Source organism: Antechinus flavipes, chromosome 4 (genome assembly GCF_016432865.1).
Source record: "Antechinus flavipes isolate AdamAnt ecotype Samford, QLD, Australia chromosome 4, AdamAnt_v2, whole genome shotgun sequence".
Classification (NCBI taxonomy): domain Eukaryota; kingdom Metazoa; phylum Chordata; class Mammalia; order Dasyuromorphia; family Dasyuridae; genus Antechinus; species Antechinus flavipes.
In genome coordinates this window covers 285,727,080-285,740,135 of record NC_067401.1, presented here as the reverse complement: position 1 = coordinate 285,740,135, position 13,056 = coordinate 285,727,080, and the positions used below count along the sequence as shown (strand labels likewise).

Genomic DNA, 13,056 nt, shown 5'->3' with positions numbered 1-13,056 from the left:
TGATACTTGGTGATATTTACAGGTATGTAAATTAAGTTAGCTTAGATATAGGATGAAAATGGAAAGCAAATTTATAGTTTTTGTAATATCCTCATCAATATTAACATTTCTATAGTATTTTAAGATTTGCAACAAATTTTACATTTATTATCTTATTTGATCCTTGGAACACTGCCACAAGGCAGAGACCATTATTCTCCATTTTAAATAAGGGAAAACTGAAGGTCTCAACATTGCCAGGGGTCACACAATTAGCACTTTTCTGGGGCAGGGTAACAGCTCTGGCCTTCCTCAATCCAGTTCTCTCCACTAATCCACCATCTCAAAGGAGTTCTTACAATCAAAATCTTTGGCACTTTCAAAAGAGTCAACATTGGACATGAATTTTATCAGTCAAAATAACATTAAAAACAACACATTACCTTCTGCTTAACCACCTTTTCCATCCAACTTGCACCAAAATCTTTGTGTTGTCTTTTTCCATTAGAATGGAAAGTACTGGACTGCTAGATGGCTCAGTGGATAAAGAACCAGTCCTGAAGTCAGGAAGACCTGAGTTTAAATCTGGTCTCAGACAGCGTCCTAGCTGTGTGACCCTGGGCAAGTCACTTAACCCCAATTGCCTCAGCAAAAAAAAAAAAAAAAAAGGAAGGTCCTTGAAAGCAAGGGTTGTCTTGTTTTACCATTTGTCTCCCCAGCACTTAGCATAGTGCTCTATACATAGAAAATACTTAATCTGTGTTTTGTCATTGATTCATGTATTGAACATGTCGCTTACAATAATTGTGAGATGTATTGCAAGTGTTTTTATCTCTGTTTTACAAATGAGAAAACTGAGGCTCAGATATGACTTGCTCCTGGGGTTACATAATTATGATAAGGAGGGAACAGGATTTTAAGCTAGTTCTCTTGAATTCAAGAATGATGCTTTTTCCACTACACCACACTACCCTTATTGCTTACTTATACATTTAATGTAAGCAATTTTGCTGATAGAGACTATTTTTATGGGCATTTTGCTCATAATGAAGTAACAATAGACAGTGTCCTATCTTTGTGCCCCAAATGAAATCATAATAATGACATTTAAAATATCACTTTATATTTACTACTGACATTGTGTGAACAGGTAACACTGATCAAGATTGTAACCTCCCTTTCTTTTCCAAGAAACTATCTTCTGATCTCATTGACAAAATGCATGGAACAACTTCATCTTTTTAATCCTTTTCTAATTTTGTATGATAGTTAGATTACTGCTTAATTATCGCCAATTTCTGGTATTGGCATACATCTTACCCATGCGAAGAGAGAATAATTGTTTTAAAATAGAAATAATAACTCACATTGATATAGTTATTTAAAGTTGATAAATTACATTTCTTCTATATATCCTGTAAAGAACATAGCAAATGATGGGGAAACTGAGTCTCAGAGAAATCAAGTAACTTGCCTGGGCATCCAGCACTAAATGCTAATCTCCCAAACCAAATGCTAGCAACTTTACAAATGTTTAAAAAAAATAGACAAATATCTAAGTTCTCATTTCCTTTGGACTTTTTGCAAAAGTAGAAACAGTTCTCTGCTAACCATCTCTATTTATGATGACAATAATAGGAGAAAATATATATTAGTTTTATCAGTGATTGAATAGGAAAGTCATGTACAAGAATCACGCTTTCTTGAGTAGCAAAGAATCACACAATAGCTCACTGCAGGGCTGAATATGTAAGAGATATTCCAAAGCCTACACATACCCAAACTGATTGAGTTAACTACTTAATGTAATTGCTTTCTATCATCCAGATGAGAAGTAGTTACAACCAAAGATTCAGGTGAAAATATTTATATGTATACCCTATCCTCAATGAACCTAGAATGGTGACAGTTTATGCTACCAGCATTTACTTATAAAACTTAAAGTATTTTCAAACCACCAAAATGATTTCAAGGAGAGATTTTGACAATATGCTTCTGTAAATCAAAGGATCTGCTTATATCATTAGCTAAATCACTAGATCTAAGATAGAAGGTGTTTTTTAAAGATACTAAGTAGAGGAAGAGAAAAGAAAAACTATATAGCTTTATGTTTAAATTAATCTGACATTTATTCAACACTCCTTTTCTTTCCCTTTTTCTTTCCCTTTCCAGGGATAAAGTCATCATGATATAAATGGATATTTCATTGAATTTGGAAGCAGGATTCCAGGTAAAAATGTGCTCTGCTGCTTATTTTCTGTTTGTGTAACCTTAAAAAACCTCCCTAGGGAAATGGATAGAGCACTGGCCCTGAAGTCAGGAGGACCTGAGTTCAAATCTGATCTCAGACACTTTTACTAGCTATGTGTACTACTAAGGAGAGGGAGAGAAAAGAAAAACTATATAAACTATATAAACAAGAAGACAAGAATGTTAGTAAAGTGCAAAAAAAGAGACCATTGTTAGCTGATCAGATGACAGTTGGATGGGAAAAGCTTGATAGTGAATAACCCTTCAATTGCCCAGAGCCAGTGAACCAAGGAAGCAAGAGACTATTTCAGAAATGTTCCTGTAACAGAGAGATCAGGGAAACATTATTACTCAAGTATTTATTGGATTTGTAGTCCAGTAAGACATAAAGAAACTAAAAAGAACCTTGATTCCTCAGGGACCAAGGGAACTAAGAGAAGATTTTTAACTTAGTATCAGGCATCACTTGATCAGTAAGTTAGGTCAATATAATTTCAGCATTGAGTGTGAAAATTTAATTAATTTCCCAGTATATACTTTGTCCTTGTCAAGAGGTCCGTATACTATATATAGCAAAATTATTTTTGACTTTAAATGGCTAATTGAATATATGTTGCACAGAAAAATACTAAAGAGAAGGGATATCAAAAAAATAAGTATTGGGGAAAAGACTTTCCCATTATCATCATCATTCATTCTGCATGACAGTAAAATATATTTTTGTAATTTTGTTAGCTTTATTCTAAATTTCGCACCAAATAAAATGAACACTTCCACATACACAGAAAAAGGTTTATATATGAAATTATAAATCTATTACATAAACATAAAAACTGTAAATCTATTATATCTGTAACATAAAATGTATAATCAATTCAACATATAATTTCCAAGGCTATTCTGCTATCTGTTTCCTTCTGATCTTCCTTAGGTTTTTGTCTGTTAATTTTTTTCCTTTTCCATACAATTTAGCTTCAATATTTTTTCAATCAACAAGTATTTATTTTTTTTTCTGCCTCTTCACCATTTCACTAAAAAAAAAAAAAAAAAAAATCACCATGTAACAATCAAGCAAAACAAATTGCCACGTTGATATATCCAAAGATGTGTACCTCATTCTGCACAATCACTTCTTTGTTAGGAGATGGTTATCATGCTTTATCATGAGTCTTCTGGAATTGTTATTGGTCACTCTATTGATCAGAGTATTCAAGTATTTCAAAAGTGTTCATTTTTACATTGTTGATGCACTAGTATAAACTATTCTGGTTCTGCTCACTTCATTCTGTATAGGTTTATATAAGTCTTCCCAAGTTTCTTTAAAACCATCTTTTTTTTTCTTTTCACATTTATTACAGCACAATAGTATTCGATTTTATTTATATACCATAATTTGTTCAATCATTCACAAATTGAATATCCCTGCCCCCAAGTTTCTGATTCCTTGCCACAATAAAAAAGAGCTACTCTAAGTATTTTTCTACCTAAAGAACTTTTTCCTCTTTTTTTTTGATTTTGTGGGATCAATGGCATTTCTGAGTATGCAAGATTTAGTAAGTTTTGGAGCACAGTTCCCTCCAAAATAGATGGATCAAATTCAGAGCTCCACCAACAAAGCATCATTATGTCTCTTTTTCTACAATTTCTCCAACAATTGTCATTTTCTTTTTTTTGTTAATTCTTGTCAACCCGACAGAAATGGGGTAGAGCTTCAGTCTTAATTTGTGTTCCTCTAATTATTAACCACTTGGAACATTTTTTTTTTTCATATAGCAATAGTTTATTTTTCCCCCCAAGAACTTTGTTTTTATCTTTTGACTATTTATCAGTTGAGGAATGGGTTATACCTATAAATATGAATCAGATCCTTATATATCTTAGAAATAAGACCTTTATAAGAAGACATTGCTATAAAGATTCTCCCTACCCCCACCCAGTTTTCTGTTTCTTTTTAAATCTTAGCTGCATTGGATTGATTTGTATAAAAACTTAATAATTTTATGTAATCAAAACTGTCCATTTTATCTTCTGTAATTCTGTCTATCTCTTATTTGGTCAATATCACTTAGCCTACTATACCATCTGAAAGACAGTTTCTTATTTCTCTAATTTGTTTATGATATTCATTATAAGCTTCTTCATGTACAGTTGAAATATCAATCTATACACAATTTCTGCCAGATCACTACTCAGTTTTCCTAGAAATTTTTGTCAAACAAGTTTTTACCCAATTAAATGAGATTTGGGGATTTCTAAAACATTTGGTTTCTATGCTCACTTCTTCAGTATGTTGTGAATCTAATTTGTTCTAGTGATCAAGTTCAATGTTTTTTTAGTCAATAGTAAGTTATTTTTATGATTACTGCTTTATAATGGTTTGAGATCTCCTATTGCAAGGTTTCCTTCATGCCCATTTTTTTTCTTCATTATTTTCCTTGAGATACTTAACCTTTTGTTCCAAAAGAATATTTTTTTCAGTAATATTTCTCCAATTATTTAGCTATTTCCTTAAAAGAATTTATATTTACATTCATATAGTTTCTGTGTATATCTTGGTAGGTACAGTATTTTATATCTTTTTAATATTATCTTAAATAGAATTTCTCTAACTCTTCTGGTTTTGGTGGTTAATATACAGAAATGCTCATGAGCTGTGCAGAGTGATTTATATCCTGCTATTTTGCTGAATTTATTGCTTCAATAAATTTGTTGATGAACTCTCCCAGGGCTCTTTTACATAAGCTACCAAATCATCTTCAAAAAATTATAATTTTGTTTCTTCTTTGCCTTTGCTTATTCTTTCCATTTCTTTTTCTTGTCATCACTATAGTTAATATATTAAACACTATATCAAATAGTAGTAGTAGTAGTAGTAACAAGCAACAAGTAATAATCTTGTTTGCTTTACTGATTTTACTGGAAAAGACTTTAGTTTATTCCCATTACAATAATGTTAGTTCTTAAATTTAAATATATATTATTAATCTTGTTGAGGAAGGACCATTTATGCTTATATTTTTACCATTTTTAACAGAAATAAACTGTAATTTGTTAAAAGCTTTTTTCTGCATACACTGATATGTTTATTTTAAAATTTCTTATCTGATGAGTGATTATTAACATCTTTTTATTATCATAATTGATGTTATTTTGTTGTTATTAACTTCCATTTGGTTCATTCTAATTTTTAAGTTATCTATTACTTGAGTAAGATTGTGTATTTCTTCTGCTAAACTGTTGGTTCTCCTTCAAATCTTTTTTCCATAGCTCTCATTTATTTTTCAAATTTTTCCTTTAATCTTATTTAATTTATAATATGATTGTAATTCTGTTCATCTCTTCCAAGAATTCTTGTTGATCCTGTGGCCAACCTGTGTTTTGCTCTGACGCTTTGTAGGTATTTTGGAATTGTTCTCCTCTTGAGTGTTCCTAGAGCCATAATATCTCTTTATAATGGAAGCTTTTTTGCTCTGTTTTAATGTGTATAAATTGATTTTTCTATCCTTATTTCCTGGATTGCAACTTTGTATTAGATTGGGTCTGTGAGGTTCTATAGGGAATTTTGTGGACTTATATATTGCCAATATGTATTATCTGGAATTCTGCTATTTTAGCTAAACACTGAATGCTGGGCTTTTTAAGGATCACAGGTATAATTCTGACCAAGTAGCTGTAATTTTTCCATAAACCCTAAGCATTATGATCTAGAATATACTCTGAGTTTTGCCCTCCTGGACTTTCCAGGTTCCAAACTCCATAGTTTGGGTCTAAGTAACAAACTGAGTAATGCACCAGTAAAAAGCAAGTTTAGAACAACAGAACTATGGAGCTTTCCTGATTTGAGTCCCAGGACTAAATCTGAGATTCTGCTCTGACATCAGGAAGAAAGGAATATCAGCTGTAGCAGTGGCATCCATCCCTGGATCATAGGACGTGTTCAATCCAGTGACTCTTTGGGAGTGTCTCAATATGCTTTTCAGAAGGGCGAGACCAACTTGAAGGTCTATCAACAGCACACTAATGTAAGCCTGCCCACTCCCCTCAATAACTGTTTTTGTTTTTTGTCATCTTCCTCAGTATTAAAGGAGAGAGGTGGGATCTCAGAGTTGTTTTCATTTGTCTCTTAGTGATTCGGAGTGATGGTAAAAGATTAAAGTTAACATTGGTGGAATACCATAGCCTTTGCCCTGGATCACATAAATTTATACATATTTAATTGAATCTCCTTGCACTTACCTACATCTCCATAGATATAGAGGCCTTTTGGAGGTTTTCTCTTTGCAAAAACCTGCAAATTAAGAACAAAATTTTAAATCTCTAATCCTGTAATTAAAGTTTAGATGATTACATAATAATATAAAAATGTCTTTAACCATGATGAATACAAGATTAAGTATAGTATTATATTCAAAAAATTTTAAAAATTAGAAGGGTCAAGATGGCATAGTAGATAGAAAATTAGACACAAAAACAGTAAGATCTGAATTCAAATCTGATCTCTAACATTTACTAGCTGTGTAACTCTGAGAAAGTCCCTTAACCTCTGCCTGCCTCAGTATCCAAAACTAGTAAGAGCCCCTATCTCCCAAGATTGCTGAGAGGATAAAATGAGATAATACTTGTAAAGCACTCTGCAAACCTTAAAGCACTAAATAAATGCTAGGTGGTTTTTTTTTTTTTGTTGTTTTTTTTTTTGTATTTTGTGTTATTGCTATTATAAAAAGTTGGCAAATAAAATAGCCCAAAATACATGTTGATGAAATTGCTCTGTTCTCTAATATTGTAATTTCCCTCCCTCCTTTTAGTGTTTAATACCAAAATTCCAATTGACAACATTACAACAAGCACATATCAAACATTTTCTATAGGCCAGGCACTTTCCCTAAAATTATCTTTAATGCTGACATAAATAAAGCATTTATTAATCTTAAGTACAAATTATGTTAATCATGGATACAATAAAGGTATCAGTTTTTATCTATATATGTGTAATTATAGGGCAAAAAAGTTGAGTTTTTCTAAGAAGAAATGTCAGCCAATTACTCTTTGTGAAGCTTGGAGATTACCATCCCCAACTGCCTAGAGTTATTTACTTTATGTATTAAGCTATTCCTTCTGGAATAGATCTAGGATAGAGATGATCTAGGATAAAAAAAAGTCTGTACAGAAGAACTTCTCTAGAGAAGTCTCTTTTTTTTAAATCAAGACAAAAACAAATAACACTTCACATTTCCAGAGATATTCATCTGGGCTAGTCCAGCCATCTCAAGCATAACCAAGAACTAGAAAGCTATTAATTTACAAAGAAGCAGTCAAAGCAGATGTCAAAACTCCATATATACTAGTGCTAATGCAGTTTACTCATGGGAGACATTTTCATCAGGTATTAATTCAGAATTCTCTATCTTTCCTTTACCCATAATTCTAAAAAGCTTGGTGATATGGTTTCTTTAGCAGTAAATTAAAAATAGTAAACAGTAAATTAGAAATTGAGAGTATACAAGTGGTAGAAATAATAGCAGAAGTGACAAGTTTATCTGGCAGTAAAAAACTACAAAAAGCAGACCCATCAAAAAATATAGTAATACACGACCAATTAGTATAAAAACAAATAGTTCTGTATAATTCAATAACTTCTGACATCACTGAATTATAATTAAATGATATTTTTAATAATCTGAATCACAAAAAAGATCAAGTTACACAAACTCTAAGTTGGCCCTCTCTAGGTTAAAAATTATAAGGATCATCTTTTTCCTAATGATATCAGAATTAAAAAAAAAAAAAAAACCCTTACATTTATATAGCATTTTAAGGCTTGTTTTAGGTAATTTCATAATTTACCTTATTTGATTCTCACAAATAGCCTTGCCTAAGCATCATAAGTATTAGTATTCCAGTCTTATAGATGAGGAAACTGAGGCTCAGGAAATATTAAATGATTTGCCCTTTGTCATACAGTTACTATGTGTCAGATTCAGGGTTCAAACCTAAGTATTTCCTGGCTCCCAGTTGAGCCCTTTTCCCATTATAACATAATGCTAAATGGTGTGCTATGAGAGTAAAAAGTGAACTCCTAAATCTTGAATTAATTCAATTCAACAAGATTTATTAGGCACATGAGCCAGACATAAATGGTTATTTGAATTGTTTTCCATACCAAGAAAATATTTTTTTAAATATTTTTTTTTTTTAAATTAAGTGACTTTCTCCTTCTATATGTAATCTCTTCCTTCCCCCTCTTCCCTCTCCCCCCAGTTTTAGCATTATGGCATTAAGCCCAAATCATAAACATAAACTGAGCAGAGGGATTCAATAAGTACTAAACACATAAATGAAGGAAAAGCATTAAGGTGAGATATGGAACAAATGTTATTTCAGCCTTCAGCTCTAGCATGATAGATTGTGGATGCGATGGATCAGGCAATGGAAGTCTTAGGTGCAAATCAGGCACTTACTAGCCATGTCATGCTAGGCAAGTCACTTAATCTCTCTGTGCCTCAGTTTCTTCATTCATAGAATGCAAGGGAGTGACCTCAATGGATACTAAGATATTTCCAACACGTGGCCCTCTTCAACAATGAGATGAACCAAATCAGTTCCAATGGAGCAGTAATGAATTGAATCAGCTACATCCAGCAAAAGAACTCTGGGAGATGACTATGAACCACTTACATAGAATTCCCAATTCCTCTATTTTTGTCCGCCTGCATTTTTGATTTCCTTTACAGGCTAATTGTATACTACTTCAAAGTCCAATTCTTTTTGTACATCAAAATAACAGTATGGACATATATACATATATTGTATTTAATTTATACTTTAACATATTTAACATGTATTGATCATCCTGCCATCTGGGGGAGGGGGTGGGGAGAAAGAGGGGAAAAATTGGAACAAAAGGTTTTGCAATTGTCAATGCTGAAAAATTACCCATGCATATATCTTATAAATAAAAAGCTATAATAAAAAAAAAAAAAAGATATCTTCCAACTCTAAATCTATGATCTAATGATGCAGTACAGCTGATACAGGTACTATTTGGAAAAGAAGGAATATTTGAAAACTTTTCCAGAGTAGGCCTTCAATCAAACTTTATCCAAAATTAACTCTGGAAAATGTACTGAAGGAATGACAACTTCAGTCGGCCTTAGTGCTGAAAAGCCTTTCTTTGGTGCCTTAGATCAGAAGTAACTTGAATAATGAGTCTGGAGAAGAAGAGAATGGAATACTATTTATCATGAACTTTACAACATTTAGCATTCTTGCTGAGCAATCTTGAAACACTGTTTATTTAGAGATCTAGCTCTTGTTTTTTTGTTTGTTTGTCTGTTTTACAAATCCATGGACTTCTTCCAACTTACTTTACAAAGGTCATTCTCTCTCTGTTCCTCTTTGCTCTCTTCAAAATTTTACACCTATTCCATGTTTCCCCTCTACCTCACTACCATTTGCATTCAGATGTGACTACTTTGTTTGTTGCTTGTTTCTGCCAGTTAGATAGCCTTCCTTTATTTCTTTGTACCACTGACTCTCTATACATTTTCAAATCTCAAAAAAAAAAATCTTTACTTTCTTACCAAACCTGTAAATTTTTTTCATGTTATTGTTTTATTATAATTTCTTCAATACACTGTATAATTGATTTATTTCCAAAGTTCCCAGGATTTAAGTGATTTAAAAACACCTTCAAATAGAAAAATTTCTTTATCAAATCTAATATTATTTAACTACCTAATATTGTTCATCAGAAATCCTTAAAAATATGGGGCAGCTAGGTGGTGCAGTGGACAGAGCACTAGCCCTGAAGTCAGGAGGACCTCAGTTAAAATCAGATCTCAGCACTTCATAGCTGTGTAACCCTGGGCAAGTCACCTAACCCCAATTGCCTCAGAAAAAAAAAAAATCCTTCAAAATAATACTTTCCTACAAAACATTTTTAGTTGGCCAGTCTCAAAGTAATTAATTCATGAAACTTCACAATATTTAAAAAAAAAGATTTATAGAATGTACCTAATATAATATTTGATAAAGCATTAAGTGCCAGGCAATACAAATTAGCTCTAACTTATAAAGAGTACAATGACACAATCAGGAACAGAGCTTAGGAGTTCCATTTCCTGATTTGATTATTATTTTTTCTTTTTTTCTTGAATGTCCTAACATACAGTATTATAGTTGTATGCCATTTATTATTTTGAAGCATAATATAAAAATTCCTTAAACTAAACATACAGATTCTAAATAAAATGATAATTTATATCTTAAAAATTGTAATATATTTTGAAGATACTAAGGCACAACAGAGTCCAAGAAGATAGTCAAGTAGAAAGTCACCTCATAATCCCCTATAAAGTAGCAATGAAAACACTGAAAAGAAAAGCATTTGCCAATAATATCCACAAGATTCAAAAATGCCAAAAAGACAAAAAGCAAAACTAAAAAGCATTCTGATAACATTGAAAAAATATTATTAAGCAGAGGGGGGAAAAACTCAGAAGAAAGATTATAGAATTATCAGTACTTTCATTAGAAACAATGCAAACAAATCTCAGATTAGAGATGATGTCAACAATTCTCTTTTGATTCCCCAACTTAAATCAGAGTCCCAGATTAGAGAGAACCTCCAAGATACTTAAACTAACACATACCTCAGTAGAAATCTTATCACCATCTCCAAGAATTAGTTCTGTATACTTGAAGGCTTGTAGTAATAGGGAACTCACAAACTCCAGGGACAATCCATTCTACTCCTGGACAGTTCTCAAAAGAAAGTTACAATGGACTGGAATCTGAGTCTCTATGATGTAGTTTTCCCTGTGAGACTAAGCAAAACAAGTCTAATGCCTCGTTCTTAAAAGTTTTTCAAATACTTGATGATAGATAACATGTGTCTTCTAACTAAATAAGCTCATTTCTATCAATAAATCATGAAATAAAAATACTGCGCAATTCTAGTCATCATCTTATGGACATACATCGGGTTGGAAACATTGTTCTCTCAAATGTGAAACCTAGGACTAAGGACAACAAATAACCCAGGTTTTGTCTGATCAGAATAGTGTACATAAAGGATGTGATTTCAACTCTTATGGGAACTTTTTTGAGATTAATCTTGCCCAAAATGAAGTAAACCTCAATTACGTTACTTTTCTAATTCATGCTGAATTCACAAAACCATGAAAATCTCCAAGTGTTTTCTATATGAATGGTGGTCTAGCTTTGTCCTCTTAAGCTTAAAAAGAGGCAGCAGAAAAAAGAAAACTTCCAGAACATCAATAGCATTAATGAATATTGATACAAAAATGTTAAAATAAATTATTTAATATATTTCTTAAGAAATATTTACACAAAAAATCTAAGGATGGTTCAATAATGGAAAAAGCCAGTAACAAAAATCATATCAATTCATGAAGAAAAATCTGATAAATCATAATACCCAATTATGTAAAAAAATGAAAAAAGAATTCAAATGGAAGGATGTTTCCATAACCTTATAAAAAGTATTGGTTTTAAATCAAGAGCTAATATCACAGGAAACAGAACATTAGAAGAATTTTAATTAAAAACAAGATTAAAGCAATGGCTATTCATTATTAGTGGTAAATCTGTCATAACTATAATGGTAAGAACTACCATTAGTAACTAAGGGAATAACTGGTGGCAGTGAAATAATTAAAATATCTTGACAGATAATCATGGCTATATTTTTTGAAAATCCAAGAGCCTTGAACAACCAAAAAAAGGTAAAATATTTACTTTTTCATCTCTACATAGTCCTTACGAGAACAATCTATCTTTATATTAAAAAACATAAATGATGAAAATGTGAGATATAGGCTGGTTTTCACAGTTGACTTTTCTATAGTAAACCAGAACTTCATAGTCATAAATGGAATGAAAATTGTAAATGTTACAAAACCCAATTATGTCAATTGTGTGTTTATTTTAAAAGACATATGGCTCAGTAAACTGAATTCTTAAAGGTTCTAGCAAGGGCTTCTCATGTATATTATTAATATCATGCAAGGCTGTGATAAATACAGCCATGGGGATAACTTTGTTAATCTTATGCATCCCTAATTCCTCAAACTTCACAATTTCCCTGATTCTGCCATAACTATACATGAAGATAATTATATCCCTGATCTTGCTATAATCTATAAATATTCCACTTCCATGTTAATGTTTTATTTGCTTTATTTAATCCTAATATTTATCATTCTATCATTCCCTAGACCTTATGAACCCCACTCTGTTCTTTATCATGACAGTCCTTCTACCCATCAGTTCTTTTGCAAACCTGCAACCTTGCCATGTCTAAACTCTCTTTCCTTCCTTATCTAAGCATCTTGGTAAGTAATGTTTATCCAACTCTACACAAGTATGTATTCACGAATCCCTTGCCCTTTCGTCCTATTGTCAATCATGTCTTGTCAAACCCCATCCTTGAATTATTCCTATCACTCTATCTCCTTCATTTCTATTCACATACTACTGAAGCAAGTTGTATAAAATCATAAACCAGGGTAATTTAATCCATTACAATTTTTTTTTAACAAAATCTCAATGAGGTCCTTACTGAAACAAAGCAATCCCTTTACACTTCCTAAATCCATTTCCTATTTCATTCAACACAGTAGCTATTCTAAACCCTTTCATTCTTTCTCAAGCCTCCCATGTTTCCCTTCCCCATCTTCTTAAATGAGTATTTCCCCTCATACTTCTCCCCTATTATTCTTCTTATATCACTTGTTGTCTTCTCCCACTAATCTCCTTTGCCACCATTTCCCATGAAGAGATGATCCTTTTCCTGGCCAAAGCAAA

The 13,056-nt window shown here is 32.0% G+C and overlaps 1 protein-coding gene across 2 annotated transcripts in view; it reads right to left on the bottom strand.

Moving 5' to 3' along the window:
• Positions 1-13,056, bottom strand: part of AFG1L (AFG1 like ATPase) — a 184,056-nt gene that overhangs the window by 145,216 nt on the left and 25,784 nt on the right. For both annotated transcript variants that reach the window (XM_051997494.1, XM_051997496.1), the window contains exon 3: positions 6,466-6,517. In XM_051997494.1, coding sequence (XP_051853454.1) covers positions 6,466-6,517 — 52 coding nt within the window. The remainder of the gene's footprint in view (positions 1-6,465; positions 6,518-13,056) is intronic.